Here is a 20067-nt window from a genome sequence, read left to right as displayed (position 1 = left end):
ACAGATATTTGGTAAAAGGGTAGAAAAGATGAGGAGTCATTGAACAATCTTGCCTGAATGAAAGCAATGGTATTCTGTCAGGTTTCATTTTGAATTTTTTGGGTTTTAGATAGGAAAAAGGAAATATGACTTTGATTCTTCGGAGGTGCTTCAGGGACTGGACTTTTTTGGAAACAAGAAGTCTGTCCCAGGTGTGTGTGGAGCATCACAAACATATCAGAAGTCCCAAAATGAAGAGAAAAACGAGAGCATAACTGAAAGGAAGAGGGAGCAGAGCAAGAAAAAAAGGAAGACGATGACTTCAGGTTAGTGTTTGATTTCTGCTCTTGTTTTTTCCCTTTAACTTTTTTCAGTTATAAAAATAATACAGGCTTATGGCTACAAGTCAGACAATAAGGTCATTTATCAGCTGATGGCACTCAGGTTGTTTCCAGGTATTTGTCATTAGAAATATTGTTACAGCAAAGATAATTTTAAGTAAAGATACTTATACGTAAATCCTTTTGTACAGGTACTGTTATTTCTGCAGAATACCATCCCAAAAGTAGCATCATATGGTGAAAGGGTATGTACCCTTTCTCTGAAAAATGACTGAAAAACTACAAAGTGACTTCCCAAGTCCTTGTCGGTGCTGAATATTATTGGTGTTAATTTTTTTGCCAAGCTAATGAATAAAACTTTTTTTTTTTTGAGACGGAGTCTCGCTCTGTTGCCAGGCTGGAGTGCAGTGGCGCGATCTCGGCTCACTGCAACCTCTGCGCCTAGCTAATTTTTGTATTTTTAGTAGAGATGGGGTTTCACCATGTTGGCCAGGATGGCCTGGATCGCTTGACCTCGTGATCCGCCCGCCTCAGCCTCCCAAAGTGCTGGGATTATAGGCGTGAACCACTGCGCCTGGCCTGAAACTATTTTATATTTATATTTTATTGATAACTGGTGAGGTTGAGCATTTTTTTTTTTTTTTTTTTTTTTTTGAGATGAGTCTCGCTGTCACCCAGTCTGTAGTGCAGTGGTGCAATCTCGGCTCACTGCAAGCTCTGCCTCCCAGGTTCACGCCATTCTGCTGCCTCAGCCTCCCGAGTAGCTGGGACTACAGGCGCCCGCCACCACACCTGGCTAATTTTTTGTATTTTTAGTAGAGACCGGGTTTTACCGTTTTAGCCAGGATAGTCTTGATCCCCTGACCTCGTGATCCACCTGCCTCCGCCTCCCAAAGTGCTGGGATTACAGGCATGAGCCACCACACCCGGCTGGTGAGCATATTTTTGTATGCTTTACTGGACATTAACATTTCACCTTTTGTGAATAGTTTCTTCTTACTCTTTGCGCATTTTGACAGAGGTTTTTGTTTTTGTTTTTTTGTTTTTTTTTTGAGACAGAGTCTCGCTGTGTTGCCTAGGCTGGAGTGCAATGGCATGTTCTCTGCTCACTGCAACCTCCTCCGCTCACTGCAGCCTCCCCTGCTCACTGCAACTTCTGCCTCCCGGATTCAAGCAATTCTTCTGCCTCAGCCTCCTGAGTAGCTGGGATTACAGGTGTGCCTCAACACGCCTGGCGAATTTTTGTATTTTTAAGTAGAGACTGGGTTTCTCCACGTTGGTCGTGCTGGTCTTGAACTCCTGACCTTGTGATCCGCCCACCTCGGCCTCCCAAAGTACTGGATTACAGGTGTGAGCCACCGTGCCTGGCCTTTTTTTTTTTTTTTTTCCCTTTTCTTTTCTCGTACTGTACTCTAGGGCTATTTATATTTTTTAAAAATCTATAATATTAAGTTTCCTAGTCATTTACCTTTTTTTGGTAAACACTTGAGTTATACAATGATGAAAAGTAAAGTTCTTTCCTATTGTTTATCTCCAGTCCCCTGTTTTTCCAGAGGCAGCCACTGTTAATCAATTTCTTTTGTAATTTTCTGGGGACACTCTATTCCTATGTATTTATGCCAGACTCAAAAAAAAGCAAATACTCCACATACTATGTTTATATACTTTGATTACTCTATATACACTCTGTTGGGAGCCTCTCCTACTACCTTCCCCTTTTTTAAAAACAATGTATCTTGGAGGTTGTTTGGAATCAGTAGGAAGTACATTGCCTTGTTCATTTTAACACAGCGTTGTATCCCATTGTGTATTGCATAATTGATTTAACAAGTTCCTGTGTGATGGATATTTATATATCATTTTTGCTGTTGTAGTTTTGCAGCGTCATTCTACTTATATTTGCATGTATATGTGAGTATATCTGTCCCATAAATTCTTAGAAGTGGAATTGCAGAGTTAACAAATAGATTTATCCACCAGAAACATTGCATCAGTAGGAAGTACTTTGCCTTCTTCATTGTAACACAGCATAGTAGCCCATCATACATTGTAGGGATGCCCCATGATCAATTTGACATGTTACTGTGTGATGGACATTTAGTACATTGTTTGCATGCTTTTGCTGTTACAGTGCTGCAGTAAAAGTCATTCTTCCCTGGCTGCAAGGAAGTTTGATAAAACCTTTACCAATAAAAAAGACATGCCAGAAACTTAGGAAAAGGATTCAAATGTTGGGCCACCAGAAATATACAGCTGTGTACTGTAACCATTGTGGCAACAAATGTATTTAGGCCATAGATCTATGATAAATGTGTAGGCATGTATCAATTTTTTTTTTTCCAAGACTGAGTCTCACTCTGTCGCTCAGGCTGGAGTGCAGTGGCGAGAGCTCTGCTCACTGCAAGCTCCACCTCCTGGGTTCATGCCATTCTCCTGCCTCAGCCTCCCGAGTAGCTGGGACTACAGGCGTCCACCACCACGCCCAGCTGATTTTGTTTTTGTATTTTTAGTAAAGACGGGGTTTCACCATGTTAGCCAGTATGGTCTCGATCTCCTGACCTTGTGATTCACCCACCTTGGGCCCCCAGAGTGCTGGGATTACAGGTGTGAGCCACCACGCCGGGCCAGGCATGTATCTGTTTTTAACTGGAAAATTGAAGAGCTTGTGAATTAGTAATGATTTGGGTCATTTAGTACCAACTGTCTCATAAAGGGAACAAAACTTTTTTTAAAGTCATTCTACTTTGCGATGCCTTCCAGCAAGGTATGAGACTTTTCTCTTTTTGTAAATTTGTCTCTTCATGTACATTGTACCCTTACATTGTTCATCTGTTTCTTCTTAATTTATTAAACCTCATATATTGAGGAAATTAGCTCTATGTCTGGCATATTATGTGTACAAATATGTTTCCAGATTGTCATATGTCACTTGTCTTATTTATTTATTTACTTTTTGGCCTTCTGTGCATTACATTTGTTTTTTTAAAATTCTAGGCTGGGTGCAGTGGCTCACTTCTGTAATCCCAACACTTTGGGAGGCTGAGGCGGGCTGATCACTTGAGGTCAGGAGTTTCAGATGAGCCTGGCCAACATGGTGAAACTCTGTCTCTACTAAAAATATAAAAAAATTAGCCAGATGTGGTGGTGCACGCCTATAATCCCAGCTATGTGGGAGGCTGAGGCAGGAAAATCGCGTGAACCCAGGAGGTGGAGGTTGCAGTGAGCTGAGATCATGCCTCTGCATTCCAGCCTGGGTGACAGAGCAAGACTCTGTCTCAAAAAAAAGAAGAAAGAAAAAAAAACTTCCATGTTTTCTTATTTGTAGTTTCAATTTGTTATATTAAAATCTTTGACCCTGTGAAATTTCATTTGGTATAAGGAGTGAATAGGGAACTAAAATTTTTTTCAGATGTCTGAATAATTGTCTTAATAACATAATTGTCTTAATACCATATGTTGGTGTTTTGTCTTATGTTGACTAATTGTCTTAATACCATATGTTGATAATCCATGTTTTCTCTATTGGACTTCAATGCAACTTTAATTGTATACTTATTTTCCATATATATTCAAGTCTGCCTCTGGACCTCTTCTATTCTGTTTCTGTATTTGTATACCAATACTAGCTTGTTTTAATTACTATGACCTTATATGTTACAAAATCCAGTAGAGTGGAGAGGCATACCGATATTTTAGGCAACTCAATATTTTCTCCCCACAGTGTTCTACAGAATCATTGCAATCCCAATTAGAATTCTAGCAGATTTTTTTTTGTAGAAATTTCTGCTAAATCTTCAGCTAACTTTCTTCAAACACTCTCTTAATAAGCAGATACTACTCTTTGGCCTTCCAGAAAGTCAACAAGCAAAGTGCCTTGAGCATCCAAAAAACCTGTTGCTGTTGCCTTTGCCCTTGACTAGTCAACTTTTGCTTTGACTGGACCACTTCCACTTCTTGGTAGCCATTGGTTTAATTGTGCTTTGTCTTCATGATCAAACTGGTAAAACCATGTTTCATCTTCTGTTATAGTTCTTCAAAGAAATGCTTTAGGACCTTGATTCTACTTGTTTAAAATTTCTTTTGAAATCTCTGCTCTTGTCTGCAGCTGATTTGGAAGCAGTGGTTTTGGCACCCATCAAATGGAAAATTTGCTCAACTAATTTTTCATTAAGAATTGGTAGGTAGAAGGCCGGGCCTTCTTGGTGGCTCATGCTTGTAATCCCAGCACTTTGGGATGCCGAGGTGGGTGGATCACCTGAGGTTAGGAGTTTGAAACCAGCCTGGCCAACATGGTGAAATCCCGTCTCTACTAAAAATACAAAATTAACCGGGCGTGGTGGCGCATGCCTATAATCTCAGCTACCTGGGAGGCTAAGGCAGGAGAATCACTTGAACCTGGGAGGCGGAGGTTGCAGTGAGCCGAGATCACGCCATTGCACTCCAGCCTGGGCAACAAGAGTGAAACTCCGTCTCAAAAACAAACAACAAAGAATTGGTAGGGAGGCCAGGAGCAGTGGCTCACTTGTAATCCCAGTGCTTTGGGAAGCTGAGGTAGGAGGATCAGATGAGGCCAGGAAGTTTGAGACCAGCTTGGGCAACATAGCAATACTCCATCTATACAGAAAATAGGGCCAGGAGCGGTGGCTCATGCCTGTAATCCCAGCACTTTGGGAGGCTGAGGTGGGTGGATCACCTGAAGTTAGGAGTTCGAAACCAGCCTGGCCAACATGGTGAAATCCCGTCTCTACTAAAAATACAAAATTAGCTGGACGTGGTGGCGCATGCCTATAATCTCAGCTACCTGGGAGGCTAAGGCAGGAGAATCGCTTGAACCTGGGAGGCGGAGGTTGCAGTGAGCCGCAGCCGAGATCACACCACTGCACTCCAGCCTGGGTGACACAGTAAGACTCCAAAAAGAAAAAAAAAAAAATTAGCTGCACGTGGCAGCACATGTCTGTAGTCCCAGCTACTTGGGAGGCTGAGACAGGAGGATTGCTTTAGCCCAAGAGTGTGAGGTTACAGTGAGCTGTGATCATGCCTGTATACTCCAGCCTGGCTGACAGAACAAAACCCTATCTTGAAAAAAAAAAATTTTATATATATATATGGTGTAAGCCAAATCATATATATATATATTTGGGATTACAAGCATGAGCTTGTAATTGGTTATGTACACTCAGATGTCTGTGGTGTTGGCTATTGTTTCTGCTGTTAATCAACAGTCCAATTAGGGCATGAACAAGATGAATTTTTTCCTTATAAATTGATGTGGGTGGTCTGCTGCTACAGATTTCATCTTCAATATTATCTTGTTCCTTCTTAAAACAGGTTATCCATTTGTAAACAGCTGATTTCTCTGGGGCCTTGTCCCCATAAACTTTTCATAAAGCATCAGTAATTTCACTATTCTTCTACCCAAGCTTCACTGTAAATTTGAAGTTTGTTCTTGCTTCAGTTTTAAGCAGAATTCATGTTGCTTTTTTCAAACTGCTGTCTTATCCTTCTTAGTGTCTCAGACTAGATCCAGTTCACCCATATTATAACAAGTTGATATGAGTTTATTTTGGTGCAAAAAATTTTGAAATTTTTGCATAGTTTTTTCATAATATGGATTTTTTATGAACTTTTTGAAGACCCCCTTATATATAGATCAGTGAAACAGAATAGCTAGTCCACAAACCCATGCATATATGGTCAGTTAGTTCTCAACAGAAGTAATAAGGTAATTCAGCCGGGAAAGGAAAGTCTTTTCGACAAACGATGCTGGATCCGTGGGGAAAAAAGTGAACATCAAACCTAACTTTACATTGTAAGCAAAAATTAACTTCAAATGACTCAGACTGAAGTTTACAACTATAAAAGTTCTAGAAGAATACACAGGAAAAAAATCTTTGTGTCTTTGAGATATGTCAAGGTTCCTTAGCACAACAACAACAAAAATTTTTTAAAAAGAAAAAATTGATATATTGGACTTATCAAAACTAAAAATTTTCATTCTTCAAAAGATGACATTAAGAAAATGAAAAGGCAAGCCACAGATGGGAAAATATTTGCAAAATGTATATCAAAGGACTTGCATCTACTCACGAAAGAAGATAATACACGTGGTGATAAGCACATAAAAGATATTCAGCATCAGTAGCCATCAGGCAAATTAAAACCACTACATACCCATTAGAATGGCTAAAAATAAAAAAGGGTGGCCGTACCAAGTATGGGCAAGGATGTACAGAAACAAGCTCTCACAGTGTTGATGGTAAAATGGTACAACCACTTTGGAAAATAGTTGGGGATTTTTTTTTTAAGTTAAACATATATTTACCATATTACCCAGCTATTCCACTTGTCAGTATTTACCTAAGAGACAGGAAAATATACATCTTCAGGAAGACTTGTACACAAATTGTCATAGCAACATTACTTATAGCCAAAAGCTGGAAATGACCCAAATGTCCCTCAACAGGTGAATGATGAACTGTACATCCATACAATGGAATACTACCTAGTAATAAAATGGTAAGTTGTTGATACATGCTGCAACATAGATGAATTTCAAAATAACTATCTTGAGTGAAAGAAGCCAGACAAAAATTAGTACATATGACATGATTCCTTTTATATAAAATTCCAGAAAAGGCAAACTAATCTATAGTGGCAGAAATTAGATTGGTGGTTGCCTATGCATGGAGTGATGGATTATAAGGGGTCATGAGGAAATTTGGAGAAGTGATAGAAATAACCTTGAATGTGGTGATGGTTTTTTGGGTGTGTAGATATGTTAAAATTCAGCAAATTAGATACTTTAAATATATGCAGATTATTGTATATATTTATGCCTCAGTGAAGTTGAAAAAAATTAAGAAATTAGAACTAGTCTTTGCTAGTTTTAGAACTAATTTAGAAATTAGAACTAGTCTTTGCTTTGTAGAACTAGTCTTTACTTATTAAACTTAAAATTTTTTTAGGTTAGGCCAGGCGCGGTGGCTCACACCTGTAATCCCAAAACTTTGGGAAGCTGAGGTGGGCAGATCATGAGGTAGGAGTTTGAGACCAGCCTGGCCAACGTGGTGAAACCCCGTCTCTACTAAAAATACAAAAATTAGCTGGACATGGTGGCATGCCTCTGTAGTCTCAGCTACTCTGGAGGCTGAGAATCACCTGGGAGACAAAGGTTGCAGTGAGCCAAGATCATGCCACTGCACTCCAGCCTGGGTGACAGAGCAAGACTCCATCTCAAAAAAAAAAAAAAAATTAGGTTAGTCTTACATATTTATTCTCCCATAGAAACTGTTAAGTCAGCTGGTCTAGTCACCAAAACAGTTCTGCCATTACTTTTAATTGGCTAGTGTTCTTCATAGATCGAGGGATAATGGCTATCTTTATAATACTGAGTAGCTCAAAGTATTGTGTTATGTTCATTGCCATTTATTTATTTATTTATTTAGGGACAGAGTCTTGCTCTGTTGCTGAGGCCGGAGTGCAGTGGCACAATCTCGGCTCACTACAACCTCCACCTCCTGGCTTCAAGTGATTCTCCTGCCTCAGCCTCCTGAGTAACTAGGATTACAGGCACCTGCCATCATGCCTGGCTAATTTTTGTGTTTTTGTAGGGACAGGGTTTCATCATGTTGTCCAGGCTGGTCTTAAACTCCTGACCTCAGGTGATCCACCCGCCTTGGCCTCCCAAAGTGCTGGGATTACAGGCATCAGCCACTGCGCCTGGCCGTTCATTGCTATTTTAAGTGAGATCTTTCATCATATTTATTTTTTAGTTGTTGGTTGTTTACATATAGAGAACCTGGCTGCCTTATTGAAATTTCTCGTTGTTTGGCTGGGCACGGTGGCTCACGCCTGTAATCCCAGCACTTTGAGAGGCCGAGGCGGGTGGATCACTTGAGGTCATGTGTTTGAGACCAGCCTGGCCAAGATGGTGAAACTTCGTCTCTACTAAAAATACAAAACAAAATTAGCCAGGCATGGTGGCGGATGCCTGTAATCCCAGCTACTTGGGAGGCTGAGGCAGAGAATTGTTTGAACCAGGGAGGCAGCAGTTTCAGTGAGCCGAGATCATGCCACTGCACTCCAGCCTGGGCAACAGAGCGAGACTCCGTCTCAAGAAAAAAAAAAAAGGAAAGAAATTTATCATTGTTTAAGTCACTTTTCAATTAATCCCCTGTTGTTTTCAAGTATACTCAGTACACTGCTGAAACAGCCAACAAAGGGAAGATAGTAAGCTTCGGAGCTCTGATCATACCAACACAGAACTTGCCTTTTCATTTCCATTTTTATACATCCTATTACTTTCTCTTAACCTAGTTGCATCAGCTATACGTTTTCCTTTTTTAGTGTGAAGGTATGGCTCTCTTGCTACACATACACCCAAGATTAAAACCTTTTTTCTTTTCTTTTTTTTTTTGTTTTTTTTTGTTGTTGTTGTTGTTTTTTGTTTTTTGACACAAGGTTTTTCTCTGTTACCCAGGCTGGAATGCAGTGGCGTGATCACAGCTGTCTGCAGCCTCGACCTCCCAGGCTCAAATGATCCTACCCCCTCAGCCTCCTGAGTAGCTGGGACTACAGGCTTGCACCACCACCCACCCTTGACTAATTTTTAATTTTTTTTTTTTTAAGAGACAGGTCCTCACTATGTTGCCTAGACTGTTAAAATCTTTTACTTTTTAAAAATATATTTTAGAAATTATTTCCCAAGAAGAAGGTGCTACTATACAGTGGATATCATCTGTAGAAGCAAAGATTGAAGACAAAAAAGTTCAGAGAGAAAGTAAACTAACTTCCGGAAAGTTGGAGAATCTCAGAAAAGAAAAGGTTAGAAAAATATTTTGGGGCCAAAAGTATATATATTTTCTGACCAAGTGACTTATTCGCTGGATTTGGGTTATTCTGTTGTTAATGTGAATATAGTTTTGTTAAGATAGAAGGTTAATTACATTCATTTAGATTTTACTTTAATGAAAACTTAAAGCAAAGTAGGCATTTGTGCTGTGGGTGAACATTTTAAAATTTAAATTACAGATATACATATAAAATTCTTGACCTGCTCAAGTTTCAAGATTGATAGTATGTTTAGAATTAAATTTTTAAAATTTTGTAACTGTTTTTGATAAACAAACAAAATTTGGCTCCCTTTCTTCTCTGTGTTGAGCTCATCAGTTTAGAGGGATTTCCTCTGACACAGATCAGAGGGTTAGAATTCTTAAGAAAGGTATTTTGTGACTTGGGAATAAGAGGAGTAGGATATGGAAGAAACAACAAATACACCTTTTTTGTGTCTGCTGTACACCTGCCATATTCCTGATGGAGAGGTGTATTCAGCTCACTTCAGGGATTACTATGGCAATGCTTCAGTAACCCAGAAACCAGAATTTGGCTGTCTCTGGTCCAGAGAATGGGGAAACAAACCAAATCAGCACTACTAGACTCCACTTTTTGGCACTCAGTTTTAATAAGCAGAGTTTTAGGGTAAATCATCAAAAAGCATTGATACTTGTAACCACCATATTAAAATGGTAGATGGGTTCAATGCCTGCCTTCTAAGAAGTTTATTTAAGGTTGGAAGTTATGACTATGACAGTAACACATTAATACGAAGAAAGCATAGACATTTTATGAAGGTTTCCTATGAAAGGGCATGAAATGTACCTAATATCTGTGATGTTTTGGTTCTTGGATTTAACCAAAAAGTTTCATATGCTGCTAAGGGTTATCCCAGAAACTGTTAATGTTGCTTTATAACATCTGAGAATTTATTTATTTGGCCATATCCATGGTGGCCTGTTTACTTCACTTTTCAGATAAACTTCTTGCGGAATAAACACAAAATTCACGTCCAAGGAACCGATCTTCCTGACCCAATTGCTACATTTCAGCAACTTGACCAGGAATATAAAATCAATTCTCGACTACTTCAGAACATTCTAGATGCAGGTTTCCAAATGCCTACGCCAATCCAAATGCAAGCCATCCCAGTTATGCTGCATGTGAGTATGAAGATCTAGAATGCCTGTAACATTCCTTCCTCTGTGTGTTTGCTCATTCTCTTCCCTCTCCTCTTGAAATCTTTTTTTCCACCTTATTTCCCCTGTTAAAATCCTTCACTTCCTTTTAAGGTTCGTCAAATGCCTGTGCCTCCATAAAAGTTGTCTTGATCACTCCACCTAGATGTGATCTTCTTCTTTTTCTAGTACCCTTTCTGGTATTTGGTGTGTTCTTTTCCTTACAACATTTATTTTACATTTTACACTACTTTGTATTTGCACCAATCATATTTATCTTTTTCATTTTACTAGTGTGTAACCCCTTGGAGAATGGGGATTATGTTCTATTCATTCATTCATTATTTAGTTTATAATGCCCAGGAGCTACTCCAGAAATACAAATGCTTTCTAAAGTTCTTGTACATAACCTGACTTATTTTTCTGAATACTTTTTATTATTAAAGTATACTTTCATACAATAAAATGCATAGATTTTTAAGTGCCCAGTTTAGTGAGTTTCAGCAATACATACCCTGTGTAACCACTATTCCAGTGAAGATAGAGAACATATGTATTACCCTGAACAATTTTCTTGTGCCCTTTCCATTCAGTCCTCACCCGGCCCCTGCTCAGAGGCAACTACTATTCTGATTTCTACTGCTGTATATTCCTTTTGCCTCTTCTAGAGTTTTATGTGAGTGGAATCACACATTAATCTTTTATTTCTGGTTTCTTTCACTTTGTGTAATGCTTTGAGATTCTTCTATATTACATAGAGCAATAGTTTGTTACCGAGTAGTATTATGTTGTATGAATATACCACAATTTGTTATCCAGTCACTTGTTGGACTAACTTAGGTATGGATTAACTTAGGTTTTCGGACGTTAAGTTTTTCTGAGGTTTGTTTCTGTAGCGATGAGAGTTGGGTTTTTTCCCCATGTAACTGAGATGGCCTTCGGTTTTGGTTTCCAAAGGATATAAGATACCTTTTCATCTATACTAGTCCTTTTCGTTTTCTTTGAGAGCTGAAATGAGAATACAATCATAGGCCGGGCGCGGTGGCTCACGCTTGTAATCCCAGCACTTTGGGAGGCCGAGGCGGGCGGATCACGAGGTCAGGAGATCGAGACCACGGTGAAACCCCGTCTCTACTAAAAAATACAAAAAATTAGCCGGGCGCGGTGGCGGGCGCCTGTAGTCCCAGCTACTCGGAGAGGCTGAGGCAGGAGAATGGCGTGAACCCGGGAGGCGGAGCTTGCAGTGAGCCGAGATTGCGCCACTGCACTCCAGCCCGGGCGACAGAGCGAGACTCTGTCTCAAAAAAAAACAAAACAAAAAAACAATCATACATTTAAATGATGCTGTTGACTCATGTTATAGTAAATTTGCTTTTAATTTTTGTTTAAGATTGTTTCTGTCATGGCTTTGGCTTAAAGCTTAAAAAATCACAGTGGGCTGGGTGCGGTGGCTCACGCCTGTAATCCCAGCACTTTGGGAGACTGAGGCGGGCGGATCACGAGGTCAGGAGTTCAAGGCCAGCCTGGCCAATATGGTGAAACCCTGTCTCTACTAAAAATACAAAAACTAGCTGGGCGTGGTGGCGGGTGCCTGTAATCCCAGCTACTCAGGAGGCCAAGGCAGAAGAATCGCTTGAACCCGAGAGGCGGAGGTTGCAGTGAGCTGAGATCGTGCCACTGCACTCCAGCCTGGGTGACAGAGTGAGACTCTGTGTGAAAAAAAAAAAAAAAAAAAAAAAATCACAGCGAGTTTTTGAAAACCGTCTCCTGGAAATTACTCTGTCCCTCAGGTCATTGCCATTTTTTATTTCTTCAGCCATTCTGTTATTTAATAAAACCTTCCCTAGTGATTGAGCAATGTAGATACCAGGACAAAAAGTTCGTTTTATAATTTTATTTTGACAATAGTTTAGTGGAAAATAAAAATTGAAATAATGGATGTAACTTAGGTTATGGAATATCTTTGGGTTTTAGTTATCCGTATTCTTTTTTTTTTTTGAGACGGAGTCTCGCTCTGTCACCCAGGCTGGAGTGCAGTGGTGCGATCTCGGCTCACTGGTTCACGCCATTCTCCTGCCTCAGCCTCTCCGAGTAGCTGGGACTACAGGCGCCCGCCACCATGCCCGGCTAATTTTTTGTATTTTTAGTAGAGACGGGCTTTCACCGTGGTCTCGATCTCCTGACCTCATGATCCTCCTGCCTCGGCCTCCCAAAGTGCTGGGATTACAAGCGTGAGCCACCGCGCCTGGCCTAGTTATCCGTATTCTTTACACTCATTCAAAGGGAATTCAAGGGCAATGCTCAGAAACTTTGTTGGGGTGATAGTGGCATGGATGGATGATGTTAGGAAAGCAGATACGACTTGAATGATTAGATTCATTATGTAAAATTGTATTTGTTTTTTTCTATGGCTGGTAGCATTATTTGACCAGGCTCTGAAAAATTTATGTACTTTCTTTGTAGTATTTAATATACCCTATGTTTTTAGGGTCGGGAACTTCTGGCTTCTGCTCCAACTGGATCTGGAAAAACATTAGCTTTTAGCATTCCTATTTTAATGCAGCTGAAACAACCTGCAAATAAAGGCTTCAGAGCCCTGATTATATCACCAACACGAGAACTTGCCAGCCAGGTATGACTTGTAGCTTTTGAAGAGAATGCGATTGGTGTTTACTTCAGTGATCTTTCTTATTCGAAGGTAATAAAAAGATCTTAAAAAAGCAAGGCCCATGTCTTCTGTCATGGTCAAGTATCCTCTACACAGCACAGTTCTCTGGATCTTACTCCATGTGGGCAAGTCTTTTAAGTCTTTCTATAAGTTTCTAAAACACAGTGATTTTAATATTTACACTTCTTTGGTAAATGCTTTAAGGTCTTTGAAGTTGAAAGCCTAATGAAATATAGTCCTTCTTGGACTTTTATTTTTCTCATCTTAAAAAAAAGGAATACTCATGTTAGTTTTGGTTGTTATTTATTTATTTGTTTGTTTTTAGCCACAGATTCTTACTCTGTTACCCAGGCTGGCATGCAGTGGTGTGATCATGGCTTACTGCAACCTTGATCTCCTGGCCTCAAGAGATCTCCCGCTTCAGCCTCTTGAGTAACTGGGACTACAGGCACATGCCACTGCGCCTGGTTATTTTTTTTCTTTTTGTAGAAACAAGGTCTCCCTATGTTACCCAGGCTGATCTTGAACTCCTGGGTTCAAGTGATCCTCCCACCTTGGCCTACTAAAGTACAGGGCTTACAGGCATGAGTCATTATGCCTGACTCATCTCTGTTGTTTTTTTTTTTTTTGAGAAGGGAAAACTATACAGTGATCTGTTCTACCCTCCCAATGTGCTTAATATGAAACACCTATCAAGTATGAAATAGTCTTGTAATAGTACTATATGTGTGTGTGTGTGTATATATATATATATATATTTCTTTTTTTTTTTTTTTTTTGAAATAGTCATGCTCTGTGGACCAGGCTGGAGTGCAGTGGCGCCATCTCGGCTCACTGCAACCTCTGCCTCCCAGGTTCAAGTGATTCTCCTGCCTCAGCCTCCCAAGTAGCTGAGTTACAGGTGCGCACCATCACACCTGGCTAATTGTTTTTGTGTTTTTAGTAGAGATGGGGTTTTGCCACGTTGGCCAGGCTGGTCTCGAACTCCTGGCCTCAAGTGATCCACCCACCTTGTCCTCCTAAAGTGCTGGGATTACAGGTGTGAGCCCCAGCACCCGGCCAATAGTACTGTATTCTGAAAACAATATGTAATAGGTTAGTTTTATCTCTGGCAACTAGTTTATTCCACCTGAAGAAATTATTGAATCTTATTAGGCATCGAAGTTTCAAAATGCTAAGATTTCAGGTTAATCTCCAGATTGTTATGAGTTTAATTTCAGATATTCATGGGTTGGTAATAGATTTATTTCATTAATCATGTAAAAGAGAGTATACATCTTGTCCAAGTATATTAGCAGCTAATGTTTTTATCTTTTTTTTTTTTTTTTAGATTCACAGAGAGTTAATAAAAATTTCTGAGGGAACAGAATTCAGGATACACATGATCCACAAAGCAGCAGTGGCAGCCAAGAAATTTGGACCTAAATCATCTAAAAAGTTTGGTAAGGAATTCATACATGGGATGTAGAGCATGTAAGGAATCTGGAAATTATAAATATCCTAATTACTATGTAAGTGTTGTTATAGTCATGTATGTATAAAATTTGAATTTTAGAGAACTAAAGAGATCCTCTTCTCAGGATCTCTCACCCTACTGAGAAGTTATACATAAACATATACCGGTAGTTCTCAGCTAGAGATAATCTTGCCCCCCACCTTTCACCACATGGACATTTGGCAATAATCTGGAGACATTTGTAGTTGTCACAACTGGGGAGAAGTGCTACTAGCCTGTAGTTACAAGCCTATAGCCAAGGATGCTGTTAAACATTCTGCAGTACACAAGACAGTCCCCTGCAACCAACACTTAGCTGGCCCAAAGTGGTAACAGTGCTGAGGCTGAAAAATTCTGATTTATACCATTGATTTTTAATCTGCCATGGAAATACTCTGGCAGACAAGAATGGCATGCATAGCTGGGTGCAGTGGCTCACACCTGTATTCTTCTCCATACCTGTAGCTAAGGAGAAGCTGAGATGGGAGGATTGCTTGAGGCCAGGAGTTTGGGACCAGCCTTGGCAACATAGTGAGACTCCATCTCTAAAAGAAATTTTTTAAATAAAAAAAAATTAGCCAGGCATAGTGGTGCACGCCTGTAGTCCTAGCTACTTGGGAGTCTGAGGTGGGAAGATCACTTGAGCCCAGGAGTTCAAGGCTGCCATGAGCTATCATTGCACCACTGTACTCCAGCCTGAGCAACAGAGTGAGACTCCATCTTAAAAAAAAAACAAAAAGAACGGCTTACATCCTCACCCTTACATCAGCCAGAGAATCTGCTTTCATCTATTTTTCTTTCTTCTTGTTTTTTGACATTGTCCACTTGGAGATAAGCTTTCATCTGTTGTTGTTTTTTTTTTTTTTTTTAAACTCTTGGGCCTCTGCGTAAAATTCCATGTAAAAAAAAATGATTTTCCTGGGGGGAAAAAAAGGTTTGAAAATTAAATTGTTCTTTCCTCTTAGAAATTGAGAAGAGGCTGGGTGTTGTGGCTCATGCCTGTAATCCGGCATTTTGGGAGGCTGAGGCAGGGAGATTGCTTGAGCCTAGGAATTCGAGACCAGCCTGGACAGCATAGGGAGACCCTGTTTCTACAAAAATAAAAGTAAAAAAAAAATTTACCATCTCTACTAAAAATACAAAAAATTAGCCAGTCGTGGTGGTGGGTGCTAGTAGTCCCAGCTAGTAGTAGTCCCAGCTACTCCGGAGTGAGAATGGCGTGAACCCAGGAGGCGGAGCTTGCAGTGAGCCAAGGTTGTGCCACTGCACTCCAGCCTGGGCGACAGAGCTAGACTCTGTCTCAAAAAAAAATAATAATAAAAATAAGCCAGGTGCAGTGGCATGTGCCTGTAGTCCCAGCTACTCAGAATGCTGATGCCAGAGGATCTCTTGAGCCCAGGAGTTTGAAGTTGCATGCAGTGAGCTATGATCACACCATTGTACTCTATCCAGCCTGGGTGACACAGCAAGACCCTGTCTCAAAAAAAAAGAAAAAGAGAAAGCTACTCAGATATAATAAAAAGAAAGTAAGGATATAATAGTTTTGTGTTGTTGGCTATAACTACTTCCCACTTCAGGTTATCAGCTGAAGTTGAGGAGGCTTAATTCCTAGTTCAAGAGGGATAAATCCTGTTTTGCAATTTCTACCATTTGTTTGTCCTATAGATATTCTTGTGACTACTCCAAATCGACTAATCTATTTATTAAAGCAAGATCCCCCCGGAATCGACCTAACAAGGTATAGATGATATTTTCATGTCTTTCGTGTGTATTTTTAATTTAGTTGATTATATTTTGTCCTCCATTGCTTGTATTTTTCGTCTTTGGAGCTTGCTCTTTGCTACCTTCAGTCAGTGTTGGCACTCAGAATAATAGTTTTTTAAAAAAATTCATAGAAAAGAAAACTATCTTGTCTGGAAGAAAGTTACACATTTTGATAAGCAGTTGGTACAGAATTCCCCTAGACCTTTTTGCATCTTTCAGCAATGGTGATGGGGTTAATGAAGTTTATGAAAAGCTCTGTTGTCGTTAATGGAACCTCGTATCTTTGAGGCTATTGGAATAGGTACATTAAGCTATGTTTATCTTCCTTTTACCTTTTTCCTGCTGTGTTAGTCTGTTTTCATGCTGCTCTAAACAGCTACCTGAGACTGGGTAATTTATAAAGAATGGAAGGTTTAATTGACCCACAAGTCAGGGCATGACTGGGGAGGCCTTAGGAAACTTACGGTCATGGCAGAAGGGGAAGCAAGGCACATCTTACATGGTGGCAGATGGGGGAGAGAGAGAGAGAGAGTGCCCCCATGAGCCAGTCACCTCCCACCAGGTCCCTCCCTCAACACGTGGGGATTACAATTCGAGATGAGATTTGGGTGGGGATACACAGCCAAACCATATCACCTGCTTGTTTTTCTTATTTTTTTTTTTCTGGTATGATAAAGTGGATCTGAGAAGCAGCATCATAATTTGACTTCCTCATGTGTCCACTGCCCCCACGGTTTACTGAAGTGTCTTGGATCTTTCAGTTCAATATCCACAAGTTGTTTTGTTATTTCTTAGTGTTGAGTGGCTTGTAGTAGACGAATCAGATAAACTGTTTGAAGATGGCAAAACTGGGTTCAGAGACCAGCTGGCTTCCATTTTCCTGGCCTGCACATCCCACAAGGTCCGAAGAGCTATGTTCAGTGCAACTTTTGCATATGATGTTGAACAGTGGTGCAAACTCAACCTGGACAATGTCATCAGTGTGTCCATTGGAGCAAGGTATTTAATTGTTTTTCAACATTATCACACTGATTTTTTTTAAAAATACAAGTCTCCTTCCTTCCCTCCTTCCTTCCTTCCTTCCTTCCTTCCTTCCTTCCTTCCTTCCTTCCTTCCTTCCTTCCTTCTTTCTTTCCCTTCCTGCCTTCCTGCCTTCCTGCCTTTCTCTTTTTCTTTTCTTTTCTTTTCTTTTCTTTTCTTTTCTTTTCTTTTCTTTTCTTTTCTTTTTTTCCCTCCGTGGCCTAGGCTGCAATCTACTCGGCTCGCTGCTGCCCCGCACCACGGACTGCCTGTGACTGCCGGCGCGCGCCGCCTGCTTTTTCTCCTTTGGCTGCAGGCGCGGTTTCGCCATGTTGGCCACGCTGGTTTCCAGCTCCTGACCCCGAGCGCTCTGCCCGCCTCGGCCTCCCAAGGTGCTGGGACTGCAGACGGAGTCTCGCTCACTCGCTGCTCAGTGTTGCCCAGGCTGGAGTGCGGTGGCGTGGTCTTGGCTCGCAGCAGCCTCCGCCTCCCAGCCGCCTGCCTTGGCATACCAGGGTGCTGGGATTGCAGCCCCTGCCCAGCCGCCGCCCCGTCTGGGAGGTGGGGAGCGTCTCTGCTCGGCCACCCCTCTGCCCGGCCTCCCCATCTGGGAAGTGAGGAGCGCCTCTGCCCGGCCACCCATCGTCTGGGAGGTGAGGAGCGCCTCTGCCCGGCCACCCATCGTCTGGGAGGTGAGGAGCGCCTCTGCCCGGCCACCCATCGTCTGGGAGGTGAGGAGCGCCTCTGCCCGGCCACCCATCGTCTGGGAAGTGAGGAGCGCCTCTGCCCGGCCGCCCCGTCTGGGAAGAAGTTAGGAGCGCCTCTGCCCGGCCGCCCCGTCTGGGAAGAAGTGAGGAGCATCTCTGCCCGGCCGCCCCGTCTGGGAAGAAATGAGCAACGTGTCTACCCGGTCGCCCCGTCTGGGAAGTGAGGAGCGCCTCTGCCCGGCCGCCCCGTCTGGGAAGTGAGGAGCACCTCTGCCCGGCCACCCATCGTCTGGGAGGTGAGGAGCGCCTCTGCCCGGCCACCCATCGTCTGGGAAGTGAGGAGCGCCTCTGCCCGGCCACCCATCGTCTGGGAAGTGAGGAGCGCCTCTGCCCGGCCACCCATCGTCTGGGAAGTGAGGAGCGCCTCTGCCCGGCCGCCCCGTCTGGGAAGAAGTGAGGAGGATCTCTGCCTGGCTGCCCCGTCTGGGAAGAAATGAGCAATGCGTCTACCCGGTCGCCCCGTCTGGGAAGTGAGGAGCGCCTCTGCCCGGCCGCCCCGTCTGGGAAGAAATGAGGAGCACCTCTGCCCGGCCGCCCCGTCTGGGAAGAAGTGAGGAGCACCTCTGCCCGGCCGCCCCATCTGGGAAGAAGTGAGGAGCGTCTCTGCCTGGCCGCCCCGTCTGGGAAGTGAGGAGTGCCTCTGCCCGGCTGCCCCGTCTGGGATGTGGGGAGCACCTCTGCCTGACCGCCCCGTCTGGGAGGTCTACCACGGAGGCCAGAAGCAATGTGGGGGCTGGACGTGGTGGCTCACGCCTGTGGTCCCGGCACTCTGGGGGGCCGAGGCGGGTTGATCACTTCAGGCTAGGAGTTCGAGACCAGTCTGGCCAACATGGCGAAACATATGAAAAATACAACAGACAAACCAACCAACCAACTCAGTGACAACAAAACAGGTCTACCCTGGAGTCATACTCTAATTTTTTCTATTTTCCTCCCTTTCTGATCCTTTATCCCACTTTCTTTTTCTTCCTCTTCCTTCTCCTTCTTCTTTGTCAAATAGAGGATTGAGTTATTATCACTGAAAAAAAAAAAAAAAAATACAAGTCTTTTTTAAAGACTGAAGGAGATAGGTTTCTTGGCCTGAGACTAGCAAGGGAGAGAGTTTTACTGATTGAAACGTGTTCTTTTAAGCCAAGATTGTTTAAGGCTTTTTATTTTAGAGTAATCTAAAAGAAGGTTTTTATATTGTCATATTGACATTCCTGTCATCATGCTTTTAGGTGTTTTTTTCCATCCACAGAGTATAACATGAGCTCTGTGGCCACCTGGAAGATTTAGTTTCTTTGATGGCTTAAATAAGTGGACCACAGAGGAAGAACTTGATGTTACTGAGCCACTTGATATATATTTCCTTTTAAAAAATGTTTTGGGGAGCATTTTATGCTAAATAAATGCTCAGTGATAGAAAAAAGTTTAAAGAAATTATGATACTGCTACCTGATGGATTATGTAACCCCTGAAATGATGTAGGAAGACTGTAGCTATATGAAAAAGTGTTTGTAGTACCATATTAAGTGAAAAAGTAGCCAATGGAACAGTAAAGAATACCCTATTTTAAACCTAAAATTCCCATTTATAAGAAGAAAGCAAGGTTGGGTACGGTGCCTCACACCTGTAATCACGGCACTTTGGGAGGCAGAGGCAGGTGGGATCACTTGAGGTCAGGAGTTCGAGACGAGCCTGACCAACATGGTGAAACCCTGTCTCTTCCAAAAATACAAAAATTGGTGTGTGCCTGTAATCCCAGCTACTTGGGAGGCTGAGGCAGGAGTATTGCTTGAACTTGGGAGGTGGAGGTTGCAATGGGCCAAGATCGCCCCACTGCACTCCAGCCTGGGTGACAGAGTGAGACTCCATCTTGAAAAAAAAAAAAAGGAAAGCAGAGTGAGTTCACCATAAACATAATTTAAATGGGAAATTAAACATATTTAAATATAATTAATTTATATTTAAATATATTTAGATAAACATAATTAAATGGGAAAAATATGATACAACACAGTACATTGTAACATCTTACAGA

General features: G+C 41.8%; 1 protein-coding gene across 1 annotated transcript in view; it reads left to right on the top strand.

Moving 5' to 3' along the window:
• DDX52 (DExD-box helicase 52) overlaps positions 1–20067 on the top strand; it is a 32184-nt gene that overhangs the window by 1033 nt on the left and 11084 nt on the right. Inside the window, exons 2-8 of the mRNA XM_055257089.2 lie at positions 110–305; positions 9013–9143; positions 10130–10315; positions 12819–12962; positions 14329–14440; positions 16159–16231; positions 17053–17256. Coding sequence (XP_055113064.1) covers positions 110–305; positions 9013–9143; positions 10130–10315; positions 12819–12962; positions 14329–14440; positions 16159–16231; positions 17053–17256 — 1046 coding nt within the window. The remainder of the gene's footprint in view (positions 1–109; positions 306–9012; positions 9144–10129; positions 10316–12818; positions 12963–14328; positions 14441–16158; positions 16232–17052; positions 17257–20067) is intronic.

This window comes from Symphalangus syndactylus, chromosome 20 (genome assembly GCF_028878055.3).
Source record: "Symphalangus syndactylus isolate Jambi chromosome 20, NHGRI_mSymSyn1-v2.1_pri, whole genome shotgun sequence".
NCBI classification, from domain to species: Eukaryota; Metazoa; Chordata; class Mammalia; order Primates; family Hylobatidae; genus Symphalangus; species Symphalangus syndactylus.
The sequence above is the reverse complement of the archived record's forward strand: the minus strand, read 5'-3'. Positions and strand labels throughout refer to the sequence as shown.